The sequence below is a fragment of the Dermochelys coriacea genome, chromosome 8 (assembly GCF_009764565.3).
Source record: "Dermochelys coriacea isolate rDerCor1 chromosome 8, rDerCor1.pri.v4, whole genome shotgun sequence".
NCBI classification, from domain to species: Eukaryota; Metazoa; Chordata; order Testudines; family Dermochelyidae; genus Dermochelys; species Dermochelys coriacea.
The window spans coordinates 7,214,109-7,238,400 of NC_050075.1; the positions used below are offsets into that span (position 1 = coordinate 7,214,109).

The following is a 24,292-nucleotide window of genomic DNA, read 5'->3' on the forward strand; positions in this document are numbered from 1 at the left end:
CAAAGAGTTTATCCTAAGTCTCGTGTGAGTGACCTGATTTGATCACTCTGCTCTCTCCATTGTAAAACTATGTAGCAAGATTTCATGCTTTCCTCTGACTCCAGTAATTTAGCCTTAAAGTTAGCAGGCATGCAGTTTCCTTGGTCGCAGCGTAACTAGCAATACTGCACATGCTTGCCCTTCTTTGGGAGTACACTGAATGAGGAACATCCCTCGTAGAGGATAGCTTTTCTTTTCTTCTTATTTGCTGTAGCCAACTTCAGTTCTCAGTGGAGAGCAGTTCTCCCAGCCACATGTCAGCCCTTGGCCATGTGGTTTCCAGTGAGAAAAAGGCATATGTTCTCCAGACACTGACACTCTAAAGTGGTGCAGCTACACCAGTGTCATCTGCATTTCCTGGAACATGGCCTATCTGTGCTCTCTGGTGAAAAGGAGCTGGAGGATGACAATGGCCTGGCCTCCCAATTGTGGCTTATGGAAATACCCCTCCAGCAATCTGTGGCTGAATGGAGCAGGAGGACAGAGTTCATTCTGCCTCTGGGATGTGGATTAGGCAGTTTTGCCAGCACACACAATGTACCCTTTCAAATGTTCTGCTGCCCCTGCGGTCTGTGGGCAGCTCTGAAGCTCTGGTTTCCCCTTGTGGGAATGCAGCATTGGTTCCTTTGGGTTCACATTTACTTTTGCGTTCTTTGCCCCTCTGGTATGTTCAGCCCCTGGATGAGTGACCCTTATGCTCACCTTCCCAATTCATCAGTTCCGAAGATAACCGCACTGACCCACTGGTGGGGATGAGATCAACGGCTGCCTTTCTAGATGGGGCTTGATATGCAGAGGTGCTGAGCACCAGTAACTCCATTTCAAATCCAGTGAGAGCTGCAGGTGCTCAGCACCTCTGGAAATCAGGCCGTGGGGCTCCCACGTCCCTGGAGGGGGACAACTGTTCTCCCAGCACAGGGAGTGGACTTTGAACTTTTGCTCAATGGGATGTTTGGGGAAAGTTGTCCTCTTCCTGCAGCCCCGGAATGCCCAGCTCAGGCAGTTCTGGTGGCAGCAGAGGGGGCTATCTCTGGCTCACTGCTCGTGATGTAGTTGGATGTGGTAAATGTGCCTAGAAAGAAATCCAGCAAAGTACCAGTTCTGTTTCCTCTTTTCTCTGTGGTCCAGTACATCTGCTCCGAGCTATTTGCAAAGGGCTGCTCTATGCATGGACACTACTACACGGAAGGAACCTCTGCACAGATGGACACTCACAGATTTTGAACATCGCTGAGGAACATACTAGAATCTGGAGGGGGCCCCTTTAAGAAAACCAGCTCTCACTAGCAGCTGCTTGTGCGGCCCACAACCCAGGCTAATGTTCCACAATTTACTGAGGAAAACCAAAGGGGACTGTCTGCTTTTCCCAGATGGAATTACAGCCCCTTTTGCACAGACAGCCCTATGGGCAGCCAGAAGAAAACACAGGCCTTCTGTTGTTATTCACAATACTGAACATGGTCTAATGGCATTGGCCGGGGGAGGCTTTAGAACCGTTGCTCAGGAGCCAAATTAGCGATCAACATTACCCGAAAAAGCCACCGACGTGTGAACTCACTGTTTCCTTTACTGTTTTTATATGTAGCTATATTATTCTTACAGCAAAGTGACTGACCAAGTGTTCTACAATTGATTAACAACATAGTAAAAGCATTCTGATTGGTTAATAACTGAGATTGGCTAATAATTAAACGACACAGTGTTTAAACATCACGTGCTGCAAAGAGCCGCAGGAGACACATTAAAGAGCCACTTGCAGCTCCCGAGCCACAGTCTGAGTATCACTGCTCTATCTGTTGAATTGGTTCCCAGGAACACTGAGCCAGGTTTGGTAGCCTCAGTAAAATTGCTTTGTATGTGGAAGACCTGGTATGTGATGAGTTGTCACCCTCACATTGTGGACTGTGTATCCATAGTGTCTGAGCACGTCCCGTGATGACCTTGTCTCTCTTCTCTCCTTAACCTGGTAGCCTTATATGATCATGTTATGCTTCTGAGTGATAGCAGGGGGACTTTACTGGCGATGCTCCAGGAGCCCTCATTACATTTTTCTGCCGCACCAGGATGAGTTAGGGTGCCATGCTTTTGCCCTCTGGCTCTTTGATGTCAGTTACCTGGGTAGCAATGCCTGGCATCTGGTGAAATGAGCTCCAGCTAAACAGGCTCAGTGCCAGCCTGAAATGAGGCTGGGCGATTATGCTGTGGTACTGAATATGATGTGTTTAGGTGCTGGGATGCTAACATTGCTACTGGAGATGGAGCAGTATCAGCCACCACATCTTAGGAGAAACAACCACCAGCAATAGCACCCATGGGCCAGAGGTTTGCTGCAGCCATCAGCTTCCCTTGAAGCCTTCCTAAAAGTGACTCTGGCACTTACTTATTGTAAGAACTTCAGCATCTCTTTCCCCAAAGTGCCAGTGACCCGTGACCAAAGTCACCAGAAGGGAAGAACCTGGGGTCTTCAGTAGCGAAAGCACAGGCCCTACTATGGAAGCTGAGTCTACACTAGTCTTTCCTCCTCCCTCCCAAATTTGATCTGGTGGTAACATGATAGGAATTTTTTCAGAGTTAAGGGCTAGGCGAGGAATAAGGCTATTAGCCGTCCGCATTTAGCAGCCTGTTGTAGTTGCTGGGACCAGCCACTGGGGGTGATATGATCATACGCTAATCTAGACTATCACAGCTCAGGTATCCCAGGTCCACCGGCATTCCAGTCCCATCAGTGGTGCTGTGCTTTGTTACCTGTGGATTTCACTGGTTGGTTTGCTGGCATTTTGCACATTCTGCCGTAGGCCTGTCCAGAGGGAAGAAGTAATGGATGAGCTGCTTGAGAACTTGTTCCTGTCCCTGTAATGAGCTGGGTTGGTTTAGCACTTGTTCCTTCTGGTGAGTCAGTTCCCTCTGAGTTGGCATTTGTTCCTGGAAAAAAGGAAGAGGAGAGATAAACAGGCTTTAGAAATCCCCTCTGGCCTGAAAGACAGAGAAAGAGAATTAGCCCAAACGTCTCCTGCACTTTTGAGCAGCCAGTGTGCATCATCTCCTCACCTGCAAATGCCCAACTCTGGGATGTGACCCTCATTTGAGACAGGCTTCCCCTCCTCTGCCCTGCACTGCAGATTTTAGTGGCATTCTTCTTTCCTTGGCTAAGCCAGGAAAAACTGCTGAAAGGAAATATTTTCCTTCCAAAAGCTGTCTTTTCTTTAACCCGCCCCCCCCCCCATCCCCAGACTTTCCTCACATCCTCAAGGGCTAGCCAGTGTTAATTAAATTCTGACCCAAATCCTGGACCCCCTGATCCACAGAGAGGCATTACATCTATGCTACTGCGTGGCATTTCTGTGGCAGCGCTTTCCAGGGGCCCTTTTTACAAATTCTAATTATTTAGTGCCAAACCACATTTGTGCCATTTCTCTTTTCCCTTCCCTTCCCTGCCCCCTGCTGTTTTTTCCTGCCAGACAGAAGAGTGAAGGGAGCAGATAAATCATCACATTGGTTCTTGCACTTGATTAAGTCAAGCCCTCACTTAGCTATGGACAAGGTCAAATCAGCCTCAGTTTGGTTTTATGCTTTGGCATTTGCATGCAGAGTATTTCCTGCTGTGTTCATTTTAACACACTTAGATGTTAGCTTTAATTTGGTTTCAGAGTAGCAGCCGTGTTAGTCTGTATTCGCAAAAAGAAAAGGAGTACTTGTGGCACCTTAGAGACTAACAAATTTATTAGAGCATAAGCTTTCGTGAGCTACAGCTCACTTCATCGGATGCATTTGCATCCGATGAAGTGAGCTGTAGCTCACGAAAGCTTATGCTCTAATAAATTTGTTAGTCTCTAAGGTGCCACAAGTACTCCTTTTCTTTTTAGCTTTAATTTGATGTCAGGTTTTTTCCTGGCTTTGAACTTGATTTGGCTGGAAAGGCTACTGTTCTGTAAGAAGAGGACTGCTTTCCAAAATAGATCATTAGCTAAGAGCTCGGCCAATAAATAATAACAGTACTTAATCAATAATGCATAGGTTGCACACCGCATCGAGAAAGGACTCTTTGAAGTCTCCCACTTGCATAAACAGGTCTTTTGCTGGCAACAGATTCAATTGGACCAGCAAAGCCTGCACTGACAAGCCCAGTTTGGTAATGATAAAAGATATTGGACACTCTGTGGTGACCGGTGTGCAACAAGTCTTAGTTGTGTGCTCAGTGGACAAGTTCCCACATCATAAACCACCAACAAAGTGAGCACTTATTGATTTCCTCTGTGGCAGCCTTGGCAAAGAGCATGAGCCACATCGCCTGTCATTCACAGGGCTGATTCCCTATGGGCAACTTATTCCATAGGTACCTGCGTGTTCAACTTCACCAGCACTTGAGGAATCCCCATTGCTGCTCATGGACATCAGATGCATATAAGGAGGAAACAATGAATCACTAATGGCTGAGCTCATGTCTAGTGCTTTTCCGTCCCCCACCCCATCCTCTGGCCTGACCAGAGAAGGCGAGCTGCAATCACACAACTGGAGATGTTGCCTGGCTGAGACATCTTACTACACCCATTTGCCAGATACTGGCAGCTGAAGGAGTTAGTTGGAAGGATACCATGATACAGGTCACAAAGAATATTCCTGACCTCATTTTCCATAAACCCGCTCTGAGCCATGCCTTTGAAAAGGGTGTGTCATTATGGCAAGAAGGCAGACATATCATTTTGCAATGTGAGTGTCACCTCAGAACATAAGATTATATGGAAAAAATACAATCCTTTCTTAAGCTTCTTCCATAGAAGAAAAATACGGTCAGAGCAGAAGTGGGGCTGGAGCACCACAAAGTTTATGGTAAATTGTCTCCCTTGCTAGGTGGATCCAGGTACCAAATAACTGACAGGAGTTTTGCAAGCCTGCCTTTCTCATCTCCTGGGTGGAGGGGAAAAAGCAGCGATGCTCCTTGCATGCATTTGAGGTCGGGGGGCTGGAATAATTTTTTATAGTGGGGGGTGCTGTGAACCATTGAACCAAACTGTAAATCCTGGCTATAATGGAAACTACTTCAAATCAGTGGGTGCTGCAGCACCCCCACACCCCTAGTTCCAGCACCTGTGTTTGAGGTCTCCTGGCATTTTGCAGAAGCACTGGCACAAGGATTTCTTTGAGCATTTACAAGTTGCAAAGCGCTAAAGAAAAAGGCAGCAAAGGCAGCTGGTGCTATCTGCAGAATGCACCGTGGGCCATGTATCAGGCCACGTCCTCTGAGGGTAGAAATTGGCATGGCCCCATTGACTTCACTGGCGCGACATTGATTTACACCAACTGAGTCCCTGGCCCACTGACTGCATGTAGCCCCATAAAGCTGTTTCACTCCAAAGTTCAGCACAGAACTGCTCCTTTAGCACACATAGCCCTTGGCTCTTGTTTACAATGGTCTCGGCAGTGTGAGAAGTGGCCACAACTTCACTAATGCTTACGGATAATGCTCACTGAACTGTCCTACTGTTGCTGCTAGTGGGGAGGCTTAACCTAGGGTGCTTCTCCTTACATTTAATATGTACATATATAAAATGAACAAGGCTCCTCCCATGCATTGGTTGCCTGATGCCCGTATGGAATAATGGCCTCAGGTACAACCTGGCTTCTACAATCTGAATCCTGAGGATCTTGCCTTTGTTCAGTCCTTATGTGGACATCACTCTCTCTGATTTCATTGGGAAGCCACAGATGAAGGCCCTCAGGGTTTGACACTATGCGCCAGCTCCTCCACGGCTGTACCCCAGCGTGCTCCCTGGCTTCACACAACCTGCATTTGTGCCATATTTGCCCTGACAATCCCTTTGAAATGATTTGGGTTTAATTTCTGCCGTGGTGGGAATGTAGTCGAATTCTCGACAGCTCGGCCCCCAGCCCTGCAGCTTACTGTCGGGCCATTGCAGTGCATTGGCCCTGTCCCTGCAGCTTACACTAGTGCGTGCTTCGCATCAAGAACGTTTTCTGTAAAGCTCCACTTCACGATCCAGCTTTTCTGACTGTAAATAATTGACCCATCACAAACCCAGGAGGGGACAGGGGTAGGAGGAGGCTAACCCAGGCCTGCGCTGAAGGGTGGGGTTTGGAAAGGTTCTGAGCAGAGCGGTGTGAGGTGGTGCCCTCTGCCACTGGTGACACTGTATAACTCTTTTTCTAAAAACAAACAAACAAAAAATAGGGATTTCCTAACTTGTGGTCAGTTCAGAAAGAAAAGGAGAAGTTTATCGCAGAGAGAGGCGGCAGCAGAGAACAGTTGAAGACGACTCAGCAGCGCTTTCCATTCCAGCCTTCTTCGTTCTACGCGGGAGGATCCGCTGAGCTGAAGCACTTGGTTCAGCCCAGGGGAGATGGACCCTGCCGTCCTGGTGCTTCTGGTGGCAGCTGGCATCTGGCATGGTAGGTCTGACAGCACCAACTCCACTGAGTCATTGTGAGCCCGCGGCAGCTGGAAAGCGGTGGCATGTAGGAGAATGTGGCTAGAGAGACACTTGCATGTTGGGAAGACTCTTTCTGCACGACCCATAGGTGATTGTGCAGAACAGAAAGGATCCCAAGCTCCCTGGTCCATCCTTTCTCCAGCAAACTCCCATTAAAGTCACTGGGCCAGATTTTTAAAGGTATTTTGGATCCGACAGATGCAGATAGACGCCAAGTGGGGTTTGCAAAAGCACTCGAGTGCCTAATGGCTTCAGGAACACCTTTAAAAATCCGGCCCTGAGAGCTCTGCCTGGGTCAGGATGGAATGGAAACTCAGCAAGGTGCTCTGGGTTTGGCCCAAAGAGCATGCAGCCCCAATCCAAAAGGGAGCGCAGCACTCATGAGCCCATCCCCAGCAAACCAAGGGGGGCTGGGGTGAAGCGTTACAGCCCCTCATTCAGCAGACTGTTGCAGGGGGCAACTGCTGCAATAGTAGGGGAACTAAAAGGCGGCCCCTCTGACACAGCTGGAATAGGCAAGGTGTAGTTTGCCTTGCAGACTCATTATGGCTCATTTATAGCACTGGGCACAAGAGAATGACGCTGCACTAAGAGCAACATGCCAACATTATCAGGGATTTACAAGACAATTTGAAGCTCCTAGGGACAGATTTATAAAGGTATTTAGGTGCCTAAAGATGCAGAGAGGCACCAGGTGGAGTTTACAAATCAAGTTATGCACCTAACTCCCACTGACTTTTGTTCTGTCTGTACTGTGCCTCTGATGGGGATCCTGGTCCTCGACAAGGGATCCGAGACGCTCTGAGAATCCAAATAATAAATAACAATGGGAGTTAGGTACCTAAAGTACTTAGGCAGTTTTGTAAATTCCTCTAGGTGCCCATCTGTCTGTGTCAGTCCAGTCCCTTGTGTTCCAGCTGTTAGAGCAAAGGGCTAGGAACCAATAGAGCCCCAGGACAGATCTTAGCTAAGCTGTGGGCTCATTCTATTAGTATCACCTGTACCATTGTTTTGAACATATAAGGCACTATAGACATGCTAAGTGTTATTGGATGGGCGTGGACAAGCCTTGGTGGGTTTTCTTCTCTTGGGAAGGCTGTGTTAAAAGCAGGATCCTCAGTGAAAATCAGGTGCTGCATCTGAGGGGCACTTATTCTCAACTGAGTCCCCCTCCACTCAAGAGCATGAGCAATTCATTGCTATGAGGATGGGGGAGAACCAGCAGAATAGCTGGCACTGGTTCCTGCAGACAGACTGTAAACTAGGCAGTGGCTAGGATATTGCTATGCTGTATCAGATTGTGTTTGAGAGTTGCAGCCCTTTGGTGATGCTGGTGATGCATGTAGATTAGATGCTCTTGTGCCTTACGACCCAGTGTTTCCACTTCTAGCGGTCTAGTGCCACATTTCTTGCTCCATTATAATCTATTCCCATGGCAGCAATGTCTTTTCCAATCTTTTTTTTTATGTCATCTCTTCTCCTTCTCTTTTCTGTCTTGCACCAAGTGGGATCCAGTCAAAGGCTTGTCTAGGAATACTGGGGTTTTTTTTATATCCCTACAACATGCCTAAGCCACTTCAGCCTGCTTTCTCCAATCATTGTGAAGGGCTAGGCCAAGGGTATTGTTAAGCCTTTCAATGGGATGGGATGGGAGAGGAATACAGCAAAGTCTGTGCTGTCTGTTCTGATTTGGATGCTATGCCCGTTCCCTGTCATTGTCTCTCTTCAGTCCTCCAAGAGAAGCATGCAGGATTCTCCCGCCCATTTGCAAAATAAAATATGGAAAGGGGACCTCTCTGGAAACTGAGTGTTTTCTGGTTTTGCATTTCAAGCAATGATGACATTGTGGGAGAGGTTCCCTCCCCAGCCCCTCTCCCCTGCAACCAAACCCTAACCCTAACCTTTAAGGAATTGTGCAGTTCCTCCATGAAACTGAGCATCTGGGACTGTCCCAGGAAGACAGTAATGGCTGGGAACCCCGGGTAGGATGGGATCTTGGGATAATGTGGACTAGGCAGTTACTGGGGAGACACAAGGTTTCCTGGAGCCTAGAGAACTCTGTCAGGATCCCCTCTGGAAACATAGACACATTTACAACGAAGATCCACATTCAATGGGTCCATCTCATTAGGCATTGCTGGGTATTTCCTTACTGAGTTCCCCCAGGAAACCTTTGACAGCTGAGTTTTATCACAGTTATTCAGAAATCCCACAGCACCAAGAATCTTGAAGCATCCCTAGGTTTGCATGCACCAGCATTATCCCTGCATAAGTCTCCGGTGGGTCATATTTTGTTTTCTGTCTGAATTTGATTAATCTGTTTCTTGACTCTTTAGTTGTTTCTTTTGGCATTGCTGTGTTTCCCCCTGCTAGGTACAGTTTCCGGGTCCCAGATAGGCTATATTTCTTTAATAACTTTGGGCCCTGTTCCCAAACATGGCATCCCTGCCCCCAGATCAAATAGACTGGCCAAATCCCACATCGGATGCCCCACTTGCATGCAGTGACTGGTTGTTTGCCTATCACAGGGTGGGATCTGGACACCCTTTTAAGGCACCTGTGTTTGAAGGTTGGGCTCTGAGGGCTGACCGCTCCAAAGGAGTTAGGCTTCTAACTTCTGTTGATTTCAGTGGATGTTAGGAAACTAAATAGAAGTTAGAAGCCCCACTCCATTTGAACATTCAGCCCCTGAGTGTTTGACACCTTCCATGCTGGGACATGTTTGCCAAGAGTCTATACCATTTTCAAGGGGGTCCTAACAAAGGCATGGAGTGCCACTTCACTGCATCTCTCACTGCCCTGTGGGGATGTCCAATGTGGGCTACTCTCTGGTAGGGACATAGATGTAAGGCTATTCCAGATTCTGGAGGCAACTGGAGCTTCCTGGCCATTAGAATAATATGGATTAGACAGCTGGGATGTATGTGTGAGAGAGAGAGAGATTGGGCACTGAAGGATGCTGCAGTTGACTCTGGTTAGTTAGTGCCTCAGGAATTGCTTCTAATGCAGGACACTGAGCCATGAGGCCCCATGCCCTTTCAATTTCCAACACCTGGTTTAAGTCCTGCTGACTCTGTGTGAGCCTGGGGGACGTCGCTGGGCCTCCATGCATTCTCAGGCTGGAACCTCCATAGGATACTAGCATCTGCCTCTGAGCTTAGAGTCTTGGGAAAATAAGTTTAAAGAACAACAACAAGCTCTGGCCAGATGAAGGGGCCTGGCTAATTGTCATGGCTGGGATGGTCAAGGGGGATGGGCTTCATCCTGCAACTGGAGGTCATTGTTACACAACCATGGTGTGGTGAAGCCAATGGCCAGCAGTTACCGACAACAATGAGGAAGTTGGTGCATGACAATCTCTAGCTTCGTGTGAGATTGCATTCTGGTCAGCGGGAGAACAGAAGCCTGAGCCAGAGCTCCTGCCAGGTTACAGAGGAGGGGGAGGGGGCTGATTTACTGTCCTAATGCATCTCACCAGCAACTCCGCTCACACTCGGGTACTGGCCCTGATGCATGCTTTATCTGCTTTAATCAAAGCTAGCTCAGGTATGTCTACAGGTGCTGTGATCACACCTCCCGACTGCAGTGTAGACATATCCTTAATACTAACGGCCAATGCTAAGTTTACCAAGCAAACCAGTTAGGTGCTACAGAGACAGCAAGGCACACTGATGGCTAGACAAGAAACCAACATACAAGCAGATCTACTCCCATCCCCTCATACAGAGCTCTAGCATAGAAGGGAGCAGGAAACTGTAGATACATGGAAAATATGGTTTCAAAGGGATTGTGGGATATTTGCTTCTCTGCTTGGGGAATAAATTGATTTTTTCCTGTTTCTATAAGAAGTCAAAAAACAGCAAAAAAAGTTCAAGAGGAATAAATGTCAAATATTCCATATGTCGTCCTTTCCAATTTCTCATACACAGCTCTGTTGGAGTCTGCTCGTTGAGTTCCTGTTGAGTTAGGCCACGTCTACACTAGGAGCCAGTATAGGAAGGGGTTTTTTTTTTCAACTTGAGTGTACGTTGCTTTAAGATCTGGGGAAGAGGTTAGTGTTTGGAAAAGCAGAAGTGGGAGAACAGCCAGCTCTTGGAAGGGGCTGGCTGTGTATTGGGGGGGAAGCCAACCTCCTCAGAGCACAGATAGTCATTTGCAATGTGTTTCCTGTCCCCTGAAAGAAAACCTGTCATGAGGGTGTTATTGCAGCTTTTTTCCCATAAGGCACTGATTCATTTTTCACTTCCCCCCCTCCATAAATATAGGCAGTGACTAAAAGAACTCGCTGACAAGACAAAAGAAATGTGTTTCTCTCTGACAGTGAGGGCTGAAGGAGGTTCCAGGTTCCCCTTTACTCAAACAGATGAAGGAGTTAGTTCCACAATGTCTCTTAAAGGCAAATATGGCAACTCAAATTCAGGCCTGAAGTCTGACCCACTGCAAAATGGTGATCATTAGGCTAGGAGATCATGTGGCCCAGTGCATAGGTACAGGTCTGTGAGTTAGGAGGACTGGGTTCCACCCCTGGCCCTGCCAATTACTCGCTGTTTGACCTTGGTTAAGTCACTTAACTGCTCTGTGCCTCAGTTTCCTCATCTGTAAAATGGGAATAATAATGCTTCCCTTTCTACAATTCTGTGAGTACTAAGGATGAAATTCTATCAGATCTTGGTAGTTATCTGGCCTCTATCACCATAGTATTTGAGTACTTATACAGTATTATGTATTATTTTGTAATTTTCAAAATCCACGACTCAGTCACCAAGAAATTAAAGTTTCCCCAGAACAGTTTTTGATACAACATCAGTGCTTTGAGCTCTTTCAGTTGGCTCTGCACAAAATAGTTTGGCACATTTCTTTCCTGTTCTGTTCTGATGTTAGCACTAATGTAGTACACAGAGAGAAGTAAACAAAAGAAAATGGCATTGATTGCAGCTGGATTAAAAATGCAGGAGTAGGATTATGTCCCAACACAATTTGCACAATGTGCTTACAGCTCCACAGAGAAATTTACGGCCAAATAAATGCTGATCAATAGGAAAAGAACAACCTCTAAGAAAGTAAAACAAAGAAACGCTGGAGCTTGGATTAATCAGTGCAAAAGAGTGGATTTTGCCACCTAAGGCTCTGAATGTTCTGACATCAAATACCCCTCCTAGCCTAAAGTTCATTCCATCAGAGAAGTAATTAAAATAAAAAGCCCAGTCAACCATATCAGCCTAGAATCTCAGCTATGAGTATGAAATGAACCAAAAGTCCAATTCTGGCCAGCCAGCCCAGTCTTTATGGCAAGTGTTCCTTGTGCCCTTGCTAAGATATTCCATCTGAGGTGAGATGAGATCCCACCAGTTTATCCGTAAGGCACGCTGGTTGTTCACCTATCCTCTCTTTCTTGTTTGCAGGCTCGGCATCTCCGACAATCGACCCTAATGTCACTGCCATGATTGTGAACAAAGGAGACCCTGTAAACTTGCACTGCTCTGGGGATTTCAGCGTGGAATGGGTCAGCATAAGACAGAATATGATTGTGTACTCCAGTGGCACTAACAGCACTCTCAATATTACCAGTGCCAGTTACAGGGACACCGGCACCTATCAGTGCGCTTATACCAACAGCAGTGACATGGAGCGAGCATCCGTCCATCTCTTTGTGAGAGGTAGCTAATGCCGTTCCTTCACTTACTGTCACACTCATTTAAGGGTTATCTACACAAAACTGTTTTACCTGTTACCCTGATATAATTATAGCAATACCAATACCGTTATACCAATATAACCCTCTCCCCCACATGTGGTCGCTCTTATTCACCCTTAGGGAGACAACGTGGCCTCATGGATAAAGCACTGGACTGGGCCTCAGAAGGCCTGGAGTCAATATTCCTGGCCTCCCACTGGTTTGCTAGATGAGCTGGGCAAGTCATGTCACTGCTCCATGCCTCAGTTTCCCCATCTAGAGATCTATGGATGAAAAATGCTATTTAAGAGCTGGATATTCCAGATAAGAGATACTCTGGGATTAGAGTGGATTAGAGTGGCTTTCTTTTTTTGTTTTGCTTAAACTCCTTCCAAAACAGCATAGGCAAGACCTCATTGGGACCTAGACCAATACAGTATGCATTTAAATTCACACCTTAGCTTATACCATTATAACTTTCTTGTGCAGAAAGGTTTTGCGTACTGCTTCTAGTACACTCCTCTAGTGCAGTGTTTCTCAACCGTTTTGATGTCGGGGACCATCTTGCTGCCTTCCTAAACTGTGTCGGGGAAATCTCAGGGACCGGCACTGGTCCGTGGATCAGTTGTTAAGAAACACTGTTTAGTGCCCACACAGGGGACTGTAACCTGGCTTCTGCTGAATATACCCTGCCAGGCAGAGGGTTTGTTATTGGGGACCCTACGCAGGCAGGGGGGGCTATGATGGCGTCATGGACAGAAATCCATAGTGCACTGCAAGCCACCAAGCTATGCTCCCACCATTCTGGGAAGGTGTGCAGCATATCACCCCCTAATGTAATATTGTGCCTATGAAACAGTTGTCCGAATGGTTTCAATAACAAGGGCTTACCCATGCGATTAATGGAAACCTCATAGACAGACTCCTCATTAGCCAATCAGCTAGCATCTTCAAGCTTAGCCTTTTTATTAATAAAACCAGTTGAAAGGTAATTTTCATGGAGTGCCTGGTGCTCCTCTAACTGTCCCTCTCACTCTTTCTCACCCCCCCAACCCCCACACACCTGTACTCATGCAACAAATCATGTCCCCTTTCCTTAGGTATCATAGGCTGCACCTGTTGTGCCAAATGAGATTTAAAGAACTAATGAGCCATTGGGTTATCAATAGGAACAGGCCTTTAAGTGCAATAGCAGTTTAACACCAGGCAACAATGAAAGGCAGACAGAAAGCTGAACCTATACTGAAATGTACCTGCTGGAATCCCATCCCAAGTATATGCACTTTGCTTGATTCCACTATCTGGTTTGTCTTATTCCATCGATAGATCCCGAGAAGGTGTGGTATGTCCATAGCATCAGTGTCAGAGTAAGCGAAGGCCGTGATGCACAGCTGCCATGTCTGATCACTGACCCAGAAAATGGATCCAACGTTACCCTGCTGAAGGACGATTATTCTCCAGTCTTACCAGGGACCGAGTTTTCTTTCAGCCCTTGGGATGGAGTAACCATATACAGCGTGAAGCAAGATTATAAAGGATTTTACAGGTGTGGGGCCCTGATCAATGGAAAAATGGAGAGGTCATCGAAAATCCGATTGATTGTTCTGAAAGGTAAAGGGTTAGGTTTCTGATCATTCTTCCAGCAGTTCCATGGGGAGGCAGCTATTGTTAACTCTGCCAGGAGCAGGTCTGGGGGAGCTCATTTGTGGAAAGGTCATAGAAGTTAGAGATGGAAATGACTTCCTGGGCCACGGAGGCTAGAATTTTCGAAAGAGCCTAAGGGAGTTAGGTGAACAGTTCCCATTGAATTTCAGTGGGATTTGGTCACCTAATCCCCATAGACGCTTTTATAAAGCAGAGCCCAAGTCCATCCCTCTACCAATGCAGGATTGTTTCTGATTGTGTATTCCCAGGACTTTGTCCAGTCTAGTTTTAAATGTTCCCATTGATGGGGTTCCACCCCTTTCCTTGGAAGACTATTCCACAGCCTGACAGGAACTTGTTCTCTGTACTCTGTTTAGCCCAGATGTGCTATTGGACAGTCCCGTGTACACGGCTGTTACTACATGAATAATACATTTTATCAATGGACTCCTATTAACACTGATAATACCCCTGGCATCTTGCTCCTCTACCTCCTGACTGTTTGCATCATGCAGATCCTTGCAGATGCATCCAGCAGCCTGAAGGAAAATCTGCTCTTCCTCCTGGAACACTGCAAATCCTGAGGCCTTGATGCAGTGCTCTTGCAGCTGGGCAAATAGGCAGATGGGACAGGGATTCCTTACCCTGTAAGACTTTTGAGCCAGCTCGTGGTGATAGCCCCACCCTGAAAGTGGTAGTGCTGGGAGGAGTGAGGATGACAATGGTGGTGAAGGTGGTGCCAATGATGGGTGAAGGGATTAAAGTGGATGGCGGCAAGAGCTAAGCAGCCACGTCCTTAGGGAGTCTTCAAGGATGCAGAGGCCTTTAAGCCCTCCTGTAACTAATCCTTGCCCATCTCTGCCTTTGTTTAGCAACAGTAAAGCCGCTTTCAGTCACTGTGGAACAAAAAGACCATGTGCGAATACAGGGGGAAAGTTTCCAGATCACCTGCAATTTAATTTCTCCTTCCCACAAGTACAACATCAAGTGGATCCATCCAGCTCAGAATGTAAGTCATTTTCCTCTGTCTGTAAGGGGGAATGTGATCTCTCTGGAAAATGGGGAGGGAGAGGATGGCCAGAGTCATTCCTGACCCCCAGAGCTTTCCATATGGTAGCAGCTGGTGGGAGCACAATACTGAAGTACATGATCAGACTGCGTATTGTACGGAAACGCTGGAGACCTAAGCGCAGCCATCCTTCCCCTCTCTCCTTTGTTGTGGTGACAGTTTACAAAGGGTTAAGAGACACATGCCCGCATTCTTGGTGGGTCACTGTACGAGAGAATGAAATGGGTGTTGTTTCATTGGGGTTCACTGAACATGAACCTCAGTGCCTGCAAAATGACACGTAAAACCCGCTTCTACAAGCCAGCCTTGCCCCAGTAACCACATCAATATCCTAGCTTATAAAACAACAAACACCCACAATGCACATACACTGCCCTAGAGGGAAGGGGAGAGCAAGGGCGATTTTCTTGGGTTGACTTTAATACATTATGGGTTGGTTTTAATACTTTTCATACATAGATAAAACTTTGAGTGCATTTTAAAAAACCTAGGTTAGATTAGATAAAATAGTATTTTATCCTGTTTTAGAGTTGTAAATGTCTCAGTGGAGGAGATGATATTAGCATACAAAGTATAGCAGTCTATTCAGATAATGCAATGTAACTATAGCTCATTATCAAAGGATTGACAATGAGTGTAAAGAAATCTATATGCCTGTCTTTGCTACAAGTATCTGCACTGAAGACTTAAATTAACTGTATCTGTTTGTCTCCACTTGTCTGCACTTTAGCCATATAAATTCTTGGACAAGGTCTAGTACGGTAGAAATCAAGATGAAGGGCACAGTAATCACTAATACTGATTTCTGTTCCAAAACAAATCAGTCTAACATTCCTTCCCTATGGCTGCAGGTCACCACCACTACCAACAACAACTTTGCACAAGAGGACTATTATGTTTCCTTCACCCTATACATTCCAGCGGTGACAATAGGAGACAGTGGAATATACAGTTGTGTAGCAAACAATTCTGTGGGATCCAGTAATTCTTCAGCTGTGCTCCAGGTTGTAGGTGAGCAATTCCTGAACGGGCAAGAAAAGTGAGATCATGGAATTTGTGCCCGTGCACACGCGCACACACAATCTCATCTCCCTCATTCATTTGCATCTAACACCACAATCTTGTCCCTATTTTGGTTTGCCAGTGGAGACTCCCTGATTAGACCCACCTGGTTCAATCCCAGAACTCTACAGTGGATAGAAAAGGGAAGTCTAGGTGTCTTGAGGGAAAAGGGACAGGTGCCACTATCCAGTTAGTGATCTGGTCACTGGTGCAGTCAGATGCAAAGGGAAGATCTTCTCTTTGTCTACAAGTTTAATTAACAGCCCCTAAAAAGATTAATCAGACAAGGTCACAGCAGAGGCCATTGAAACAAAAGCTGACTGCGTGTCCCACACTGGGAGAGGGTGGGTTTGTGCCCCCTTCCGGTGGCAGATCCATAGAAGAGAATAAAAGTCTAATGCAGATGCAAGTTGAAAGAGCTACTTCTGAAGTTCAAAAAGAAGCAGCTCATCCTTTTAGCTCTGAAGCTCCTGGGCTCAAATTAGCTGATGACCAAAGCATGGGTTTGTAGTACGCTGGTGGGGGAAGGCAGGCTCAGATCTGAATGTGCTCCCCAGACGAGAAGAGACCAGGGGCTTGGCAAAGGGGATGGACTGGACTCCTGGGGGATGCACAGGTGATACAGCCTGCTAGTTTAGCCACATCACTCTTTAGCATAGCTGACTCAGCCAATGCATTCAGGTCCTCCCCCTTCCCAGCTATCCTGTCCCCTAATCAGTTAACCTCAAGTCCTTGTCATATCAGCTGTTCCTCCAAAGCTGGATATGGGTCACACTATATAGTAAGGTTCTATTTATAAGGTGTTAATGGGTGGTTCATAGATGCTATATGCTTGTTGCAGACATGAGTAGTGTAGGTCACATGTGGTTATAAGAACACCAGCAGACAGTGTTAAAGATAGTCATAAACCATGGTTCTAAGCAACCAATTAACCTGCTGGGCTGTAACAATCTCTAGCAATTGATTAGCCATCTATTAGCCCTTTGTAAATGGAACCTTAATATGAAGTGTGACCTGGGTATGCCCCAGCCTCTGAGAGTAACTGAAAGCTCATCAGGAAAAGACAGCATTGCACTGAGAGAATGGTTTCAGAGTAGCAGCCGTGTTAGTCTGTATTCGCAAAAAGAAAAGCAGTACTTGTGGCACCTTAGAGACTAACAAATTTATTAGAGCATAAGCTTTCGTGAGCTACAGCTCACTGAGATGTACTGCTTTTCTTTTCACTGAGACAATGTAATTTCATTGTCCCACATCAGGCTGAGCTGGGTACCACCAGGAACTGGGATCAGCAAAGACCTCTCTACGCCCAAACCAATCTTGGTGTAAAAGCAGGCAACTATTGAAATCAGTGGAGCTGGGCACCACTTGTGCCAGGGCTGAATGTGGATGACCTTTGTCCTTCACAGACACACCCACTGATTGGCTTTGCTCTTTTTGTCCCTCAGAGAGAGGTTATGTACATCTGTTGCCCATGCAGAACAGCAGCCATGAAGTAAAGTTGGGAGGAAATCTGGAACTGCAGGTCTTGATTGAGGCTTACCCCAGACTTATCAACTGGAGATGGACACATGAGAATCCTTCCCAACACTCTGTGAGCTCCGTACTCAATGACCAAATGGTCCCTGGTAACAACAGGTATAGTATCTCCTCTCGCCTTTGTGCTCATCAGCAGAGTATTTCCAACACTGCCAGCTGGATCCTTTCTACTGGGAACAGGCTCCCCCTACAGCAGACCCTTTTTAGGGGGATTATTCATTTTAAAGGGCAAGGGGACTATCACCCCTTATCCAGGGAGCAAGGCAGCCTTTCCTTGGGCGGCACCACAGGGGAAGTCCCCATCACTCTCATGGGCATTTGCTACTGTTGTTCATGTTTATTCACTTTTTGGTTGGGGAGCAAAGAAAATGCAAACGTGGGCTGAGGACAGAGTGGCTTCTTTCAATCCAACCAGACACAGAGATAAAGACAGCCATGTCTTTATAATTCCTATGGGATGTGACAGGGCGGAGGCAGCCATATGCCTGCGTGTCTCCTACTGCATCAGACCCTTCCATTACCAGGGGCTGCCCACCACAGATCCACACTCAGTCCACCAGCCAGACCAGCCCCTATCCTCCACTGTGGTCCCAGCTGACTCTGGGGCCAGTGGACTTCAGCTGAGACCCAATTCCCTAAGTGGCCTCTCCCACATCCATTTGCACTTCAGCTCCACCTGCTGGTTTCACCAGTGGCCATGGAGCCTCTCACACAGGCTGGGGGATGATGGACAATGCAGGAGGTGGGTCAGAGGCAGATGAGATGTGGCCAGAGGCCATAGGAAAAGAGCTGGCTGGGACCTCACACAGTGCCCCACAAAAAACCAGCACATTTAAAGAACAGAACCTTCTGTTAGTTGGGAAGAACTGGCTAATTCCCCTTTTGTTTCTCAGAAACCAACAATTACCCAGCAGACGAGGAACTGGAGCATTGAACTATGGAAAGGGCCCACCGTCACTCAGAGTCAGGGTTCTAAGGGCTATGTTGGGGTTCAGGAACACTAATGGGATGAGATAGATGGTGGGGCAAGTTGAGTAATGAAGGAAAAGTCCAACTTTTCAAAATTTGTGTGGCTGGCCATTCCCAGTCCTTCTCAGTTACAAACTGGAGACTGACTCTCCTCAGTGTCTAAGTTCTCTCTCCCACTGGGGAGGGCATACTGTAACCTCTCTGGAGTTTGCTGTCTTCCAACACACTGTTTTATCACTTTGTTGGGTCAGCACTATAGATAGCAAGGGGAATAGGGGAACATCACATGGGAGGCAAGCTGCTCACTTCATCTCCTGCTCCAGCCAGGGCGATGGTAAGAAGATATCGTTTTGGAAGGTGTGGAGAGAAAAGTGTGCCCAGCTTCTCCCCACACACGTAGAGATTATAACAATGACCATCTCTCTGGGATCAATCAAGTCAATCAAGTTTGCACGGCACTTTAAGATCCTTGGCTGAAGGTACTACTACAAAAGTGTCTTGCAAACTTGAATTGAATGAGTCCAGAGAAGTCCAGATAAAGAACCTCTTGCTGAAAGGCTAAGTGACTTGCTTATGGTCACAGAGAAAGTCAGTGGCAGAGCTAGGAACCAGAATCCGAACTTCCAATCCTTTGCTTTAACCACTGGACTTTAACCTGTCTGGGTTGGCAATCCAGAAGTGCCAATGATATTACGTGGCAGCTGTTTACCAATTCCTGGTGCCTTTAATGTCACTGTTTACATCACAAGATGCATTCGAGGTCAGTGGAAGCTGCATGTGCTCAGCCCTTTGAAAATCAGACCTAAGATGTGCTGGAGAGGGGAAAGTGTTCATAGCACTCCAAGGCTGGCAGAGCACAGGAGCAGGTGTTTTTAATCCAGGCTCCTGGGTCAAGGCAGGGACAGAAGCTCCTGTGGATATGATGCTGAGATCCCTCTTGCCTGTCTCTAGAGCCCAGCCGGCTAAAGATTGAAGTCCCCATAGCACTCTCCTGGGCAATATCCTCTCTCTCAGAAGAACAGGTCTCATGTCCTAGGGGGAGATTTGCATTGCCTTTTACAGGGGGTGAAGCCGCGAACTGCCATTGGTGCCACTGAAACCCTCCCTGTAAAGCCAGGTGTGGGTTATTGCTAGGAACGCACTGGCTGCTGCAAATGTACATGCAGTGATTGTACCACCAATGCGCAGCACTGAGAGACCTGGTTGTTTTTGTGATGTGCAGCTTCCTTCAGTCCCTTTTATTCTCTCTCGGGGCAGGTACAACAACACGCTCCCCCTGAACCGGCTGAGAGAAGAGGAAAGCGGGCTGTATACATTCTATGCTGCGAATGCTGAGGCCACTGCATCGGTGACATTCAGCATCACCCTGAAATGTAAGTGCCACGCCTGCCGCCAAATCTGCGAAGCAGCGGATGGAAACCACACAGCAGCCAGCCAGCTAGCGGATAGCAAAGGGATGAGAGGAGAAGGTTCTTGCTCTTCCTGCCAGCAAATGAGGAGCTTACAAAATTAGTTCCAGGAAGGCAGCTGTCACAGTAACCATCAAAGCAGCCACTGAGAACATCAGTGCACTCAGGAGAGTGATGGTAGCGATGGCCAGAGTGGCCCTTTCACAGTAATCATGGTGCTTTTCAACTCTGGCTCTCCAAGCCCTTTACAATGGTGGGTCACTGTACCTGGATAAATTCACCTCTGCTATGCTGGTGTTACAGCCAGAAGTTCCACGGTACAGTGACTGTAACATGGCAGAGTCGGCATACAGGGAAGGTGTTAAGCTTTCTACTGTACTGTATTCAGTGGATTACCAGCAAGTAAACTATGACAAATAAACATTGTATATTTACATTAAATACCAGGACTCACTGTTTAAATCTTACTACATTCATTACTGTGTGCAAACTACAGCATTGTTACAAATTCCAGCTTAGCAGAGGTGAATTTATCCAATGGTACTGCAGGGCAGAGAATTTCAGCCTCGTGCCACTTGTAGCTTTTAGTTTTCATTTAATAAAAGCTGTCTCTGTTTGTTCACTTCAGTACCATAATTTCACTGTATGACATTTGTAGCTTTACTGTAATTTCAGAACAGAGGCTGAATTTTTTTCTGTAGGGTAGCCTTCTTTGTTAGTTCTTCTTCAGTTCTCTCTTTGATTCTTTTCTGGGGAGTCCTGGTGGATCATATTGAAATAGGGGTCACTGGCTACATAGATTGTGAATCCCCAAGATTCTGTAGTGTAGCATATTGTCTATATGAGAAGAGGGTCGGGGCAAAAAAGGGTGTGCACTACTGATGAGACAGGTCCCAGCGTAGGGAGAGTCCTGCAAGATGGCAAATGAGAGTAACAGGAAAGGTTTGTGCACTCGGAAAGACTTGTCCTTGCTGGATGACAGATCATGTGAAATGGTGCTTGTAGAAATGCTGCCATAAGTAACTGGCTGGGAGGACTGATAAGGAACTATGCGACCTTTCAGCACTAGATCACTGGGTCCAGGATGGCAATGCCTGAAAGTTGTTACCACGTGACAGTTTGGGGGATGGCCTATGGAAGTGGCCATGGAGACTGAATTCTCACTTCCAGAGGTGACCCGTGGAGGCAGTCGGGAATGAGAAATACTGCATAGGATGGAGTAGAGCAGCTTGCCCATAAAAAACCTGGTCTCTGGATATGCAGTGTTGCTTTGTAGCTGGGCTGGTCCCAAGATATTAGAGAGACAAAGGGGGTGAGGTAATAGCTTTTATTGGGCCAACTTCTGCTGGTGAGAGACACAAGCTTTCAAGCTTACGCCTGAAGAAGAGCTCTGTGCGGCTGGAAAGCTTGTCTCTCTCACCACGAGAAGTTGGTCCAGTAAAAGATATTCGCTCACTGATCTTGTTCTCTGGATAAACAGATTACCAAGATACAACACAGGGAAGGGGCAGTGTGGAACCTGGATCCCAAAGACCAGGCCAAGAGACCAAACGGAGCTATTACCCCTTCCCCCAATCACATAGCACTCCCCCTGCCATTTTGACATTGCACATAAATAAATGGGATTGAAATGTAGAGAGAGCTGTGTTCATATGACTTCCGTACCTAACACTCCTTTGCATTCCCTATTCAGTCCCGCCTGAGGTCCATCACGTCGGGATGGTATTCAATGACTCCACGAGCCTTCACTGTATAGCCAGTGGTTACCCTGCTCCACGTATTGAGTGGTATCAGTGCCCTGGGCATGCAGACAGGTGAGAAACATCAGAGAGGGCTGGGGAGCCTTCCGCTGTGCAATGCATCCAATCGCAATGCCAGGGCTCGCCGCGTCCTTCCCTGCCCCTACAGTAGAACTCTGAGATTCCCCATAGATGTCATCTGTATTTGCTAAGCTGCTCAGCACAGACTTGCAAAAGATGCATGACAATATATCAGAGTTCTGTCCAATATTACAACAGAGAATTATTCTGCTATTTAAAATAGATGTTTATAGATTTCAGCGTCTGTCCCAGGGGTGGCTTTCCAACACCAGGTGATGAGTACCAGTTCCTAATAGCAGTGTCTAGAATACACACTAAAACATGCTTGCTGATGGGGCAGACCTGCTTAATGTGCTGTTGTCCCAAAATTCAGCCCTGGTGCATCATTTGGGAAGGGATGTAAATGAGAAGCCATTCCCCAGTAATAAGGCTGCTAGAGAAGGAGATTGTTGGCACAATGAAGCTGATGCAGCCCATACAGTGAGCAGGAGCTGGGTCCAGTTTTTCCATTCATGTGCAGGGACACTGCTTTGCTGACCATCCCTATCACCTGAATGCAGGGGGCCAGAGTGCAGTGCTACCATTGACTTACTTCCTTAGACAGGTCTATTTATGGAGGGGTAGCTCAGTGATTTGAGCATTGGCCTGCTAAACCCACGGTTGTGAGTTCAATCCTTGAGGGGGCCATTTAGGGATCTGGGGCAAAAATTGGGGATTGGTCATGCTTTGAGCAGGGGATTGGACTAAATGACCTCCTGAGGTCCCTTCCAACCCTGATATTCTATGATTCTCTCTGAAGTGGGCGGGGTAATGTGTAGTATTATGACCCCAGGCCACTTGTCTAGCCATTTGTGTCCACCTAGCCCTCTGTGATAAGGTAGTAATGGATTCCATTTGTAGTCAGGCGTTTGGGGGATGGCCTATGGAAGTGGCCATGGAGACTAAATTCTCACTCAAAGAGGTGACCCGTGGAGGCAGTCGGAATGAGAAATGTTTTCTCTCCCCTGCTTGGTGTTTCTGCAGATCTGACCAGGGAAGAACACTGATTCAGAATGACACCAGCCCATTGGTAATAAGCAAATTGCCCTTTGGAAAGGTGGAAATAGAGAGCATCCTTCAAAATAAGGAGTTGAAGGACAATGTTACCTTTTGCTGCTGGGCCATTAACAGCGAGGGGAATGATTCACAGATGCATAGCTTAGTCCCTTTTCCAGGTGAGATAAATCAGAGCATTTATCATTTATATATCATTAATCAATTTAATCCAGACCTCAATTAAAGATGGCTACAGGCTATTGGGGATCCAGTCTTCCTGTGCATACACTCTGAAAGCCCCAATAACTGCTCTTGTTGACAGGTTTCAGAGTAGCAGCTGTGTTAGTCTGTATTCATAAAAAGAAAAGGAGTACTTGTGGCACCTTGGAGACTAACAAATTTATTTGAGCATAAACTTTTGTGAGCTACAGCTCACTTCAGCTGTAGCTCACGAAAGCTTATGCTCAAATAAATTTGTTAGTCTCTAAAATGCCACAAGTACTCCTTTTCTTTTTGCTCTTGTTGAGTTCATTAAGAGGTCAATCAAATCAATCCTAACTTGAAGGGATTAAATATGTCTCCTCCCCTCGCCAATAACATTTTGCTGAGGAGGACTTCAGTTTTCATTGCTTGCATCCATGCGGACATCATTGGTGACCTAGAGAGTTTGGGTTTGAATCCTCTGGATGCTGAAGGGGATGATGGGTAAATCTTTAGTGGAGTGCCAGGGGTTTTAGCCACACACAACTCCTTAGAACGTCAATAGGAGATGCATGACTAATTCCTGAAATTACATCCAAAATCACATACCTGTCAGCGCAAATTTAAACCTAATGAAATCAAGAAGAAAATATTGTTTCAGATCGCCTGGCCTTCTCTTGGTCCTAAGTGGCTCTTTTGGGGAAAAGACATGTCTTTGAGTTTAATCTAATCCATTCATACTGGCATTTCCAAATACATCTGCTGCCTTGGGGGAAATTTCATTTCCAGCCCCATAGCAGTGTAGGTATGTTGGTAAATTCTGGATTTCTAAGGCTAGGTTTTGCTGCACTGCATGTTGTTCTCCTGACCCTGTGAAATCTGGGAGAGAAGGTAATGCACTAGTATAATTATCCCCTACATAAGGCACTATCATATGGAGACCTAGAGATTTCAACTCAAGATTTTTATTACTACAAACATAGGCTACTCACTTAGCTACACAAGCAACACCAATGACAAAAGAAACTGTTATATCGGCACAATCAAATTCCAGTAGAGGGCATCAAAACACACACAGAGCCCAGACTGAAAATGTGCCAAACCACTCATTTTCACACTCAAAGTCATACCATTTTTCTCAGATATTTATATGGATTTGCTAATTTAATCTAGAGTGAAACTTCACTTTGCAGGCTGCTGAGCAGAGCTTTAACCTGTGGAGACGACAGTGAATCCTCCCATCTTAGACATCCCCCAAAATGGCCGCTGCTCAGCAGAAGAACCTGCTTTTAGTTGCTAACAAATTTATTTGAGTATAAACTTTCATGAGCTACAGCTCACTTCATCACTATTGATGCATCCGATGAAGTGAGCTGTAGCTCACGAAA

General features: G+C 46.5%; 1 protein-coding gene and 1 long non-coding RNA gene across 3 annotated transcripts in view; one reads left to right on the plus strand and one right to left on the minus strand.

Moving 5' to 3' along the window:
• Positions 1-1,597: 1,597 nt before the first annotated feature.
• On the minus strand, positions 1,598-3,228 carry LOC122455597. Its single transcript, XR_006273914.1, has 2 exons — positions 3,088-3,228; positions 1,598-2,961 (listed from the first exon to the last, which is right to left on the minus strand). It is a non-coding gene; the product is annotated as an uncharacterized LOC122455597 (long non-coding RNA).
• A 2,751-nt stretch (positions 3,229-5,979) lies between these two features.
• The window catches only part of CSF1R (colony stimulating factor 1 receptor), a 33,083-nt gene continuing 14,770 nt past the window's right edge, over positions 5,980-24,292 (plus strand). The window contains exons 1-9 of one of the 2 annotated variants that reach the window (XM_038412584.2): positions 5,980-6,444; positions 11,888-12,142; positions 13,486-13,770; positions 14,676-14,812; positions 15,724-15,883; positions 17,380-17,569; positions 19,697-19,812; positions 21,542-21,662; positions 22,692-22,882. In XM_038412584.2, coding sequence (XP_038268512.1) covers positions 6,396-6,444; positions 11,888-12,142; positions 13,486-13,770; positions 14,676-14,812; positions 15,724-15,883; positions 17,380-17,569; positions 19,697-19,812; positions 21,542-21,662; positions 22,692-22,882 — 1,504 coding nt within the window. In that variant the 5' untranslated portion in view covers positions 5,980-6,395. The remainder of the gene's footprint in view (positions 6,445-11,887; positions 12,143-13,485; positions 13,771-14,675; positions 14,813-15,723; positions 15,884-17,379; positions 17,570-19,696; positions 19,813-21,541; positions 21,663-22,691; positions 22,883-24,292) is intronic. The other variant, XM_038412583.2, reaches the window with a different exon arrangement.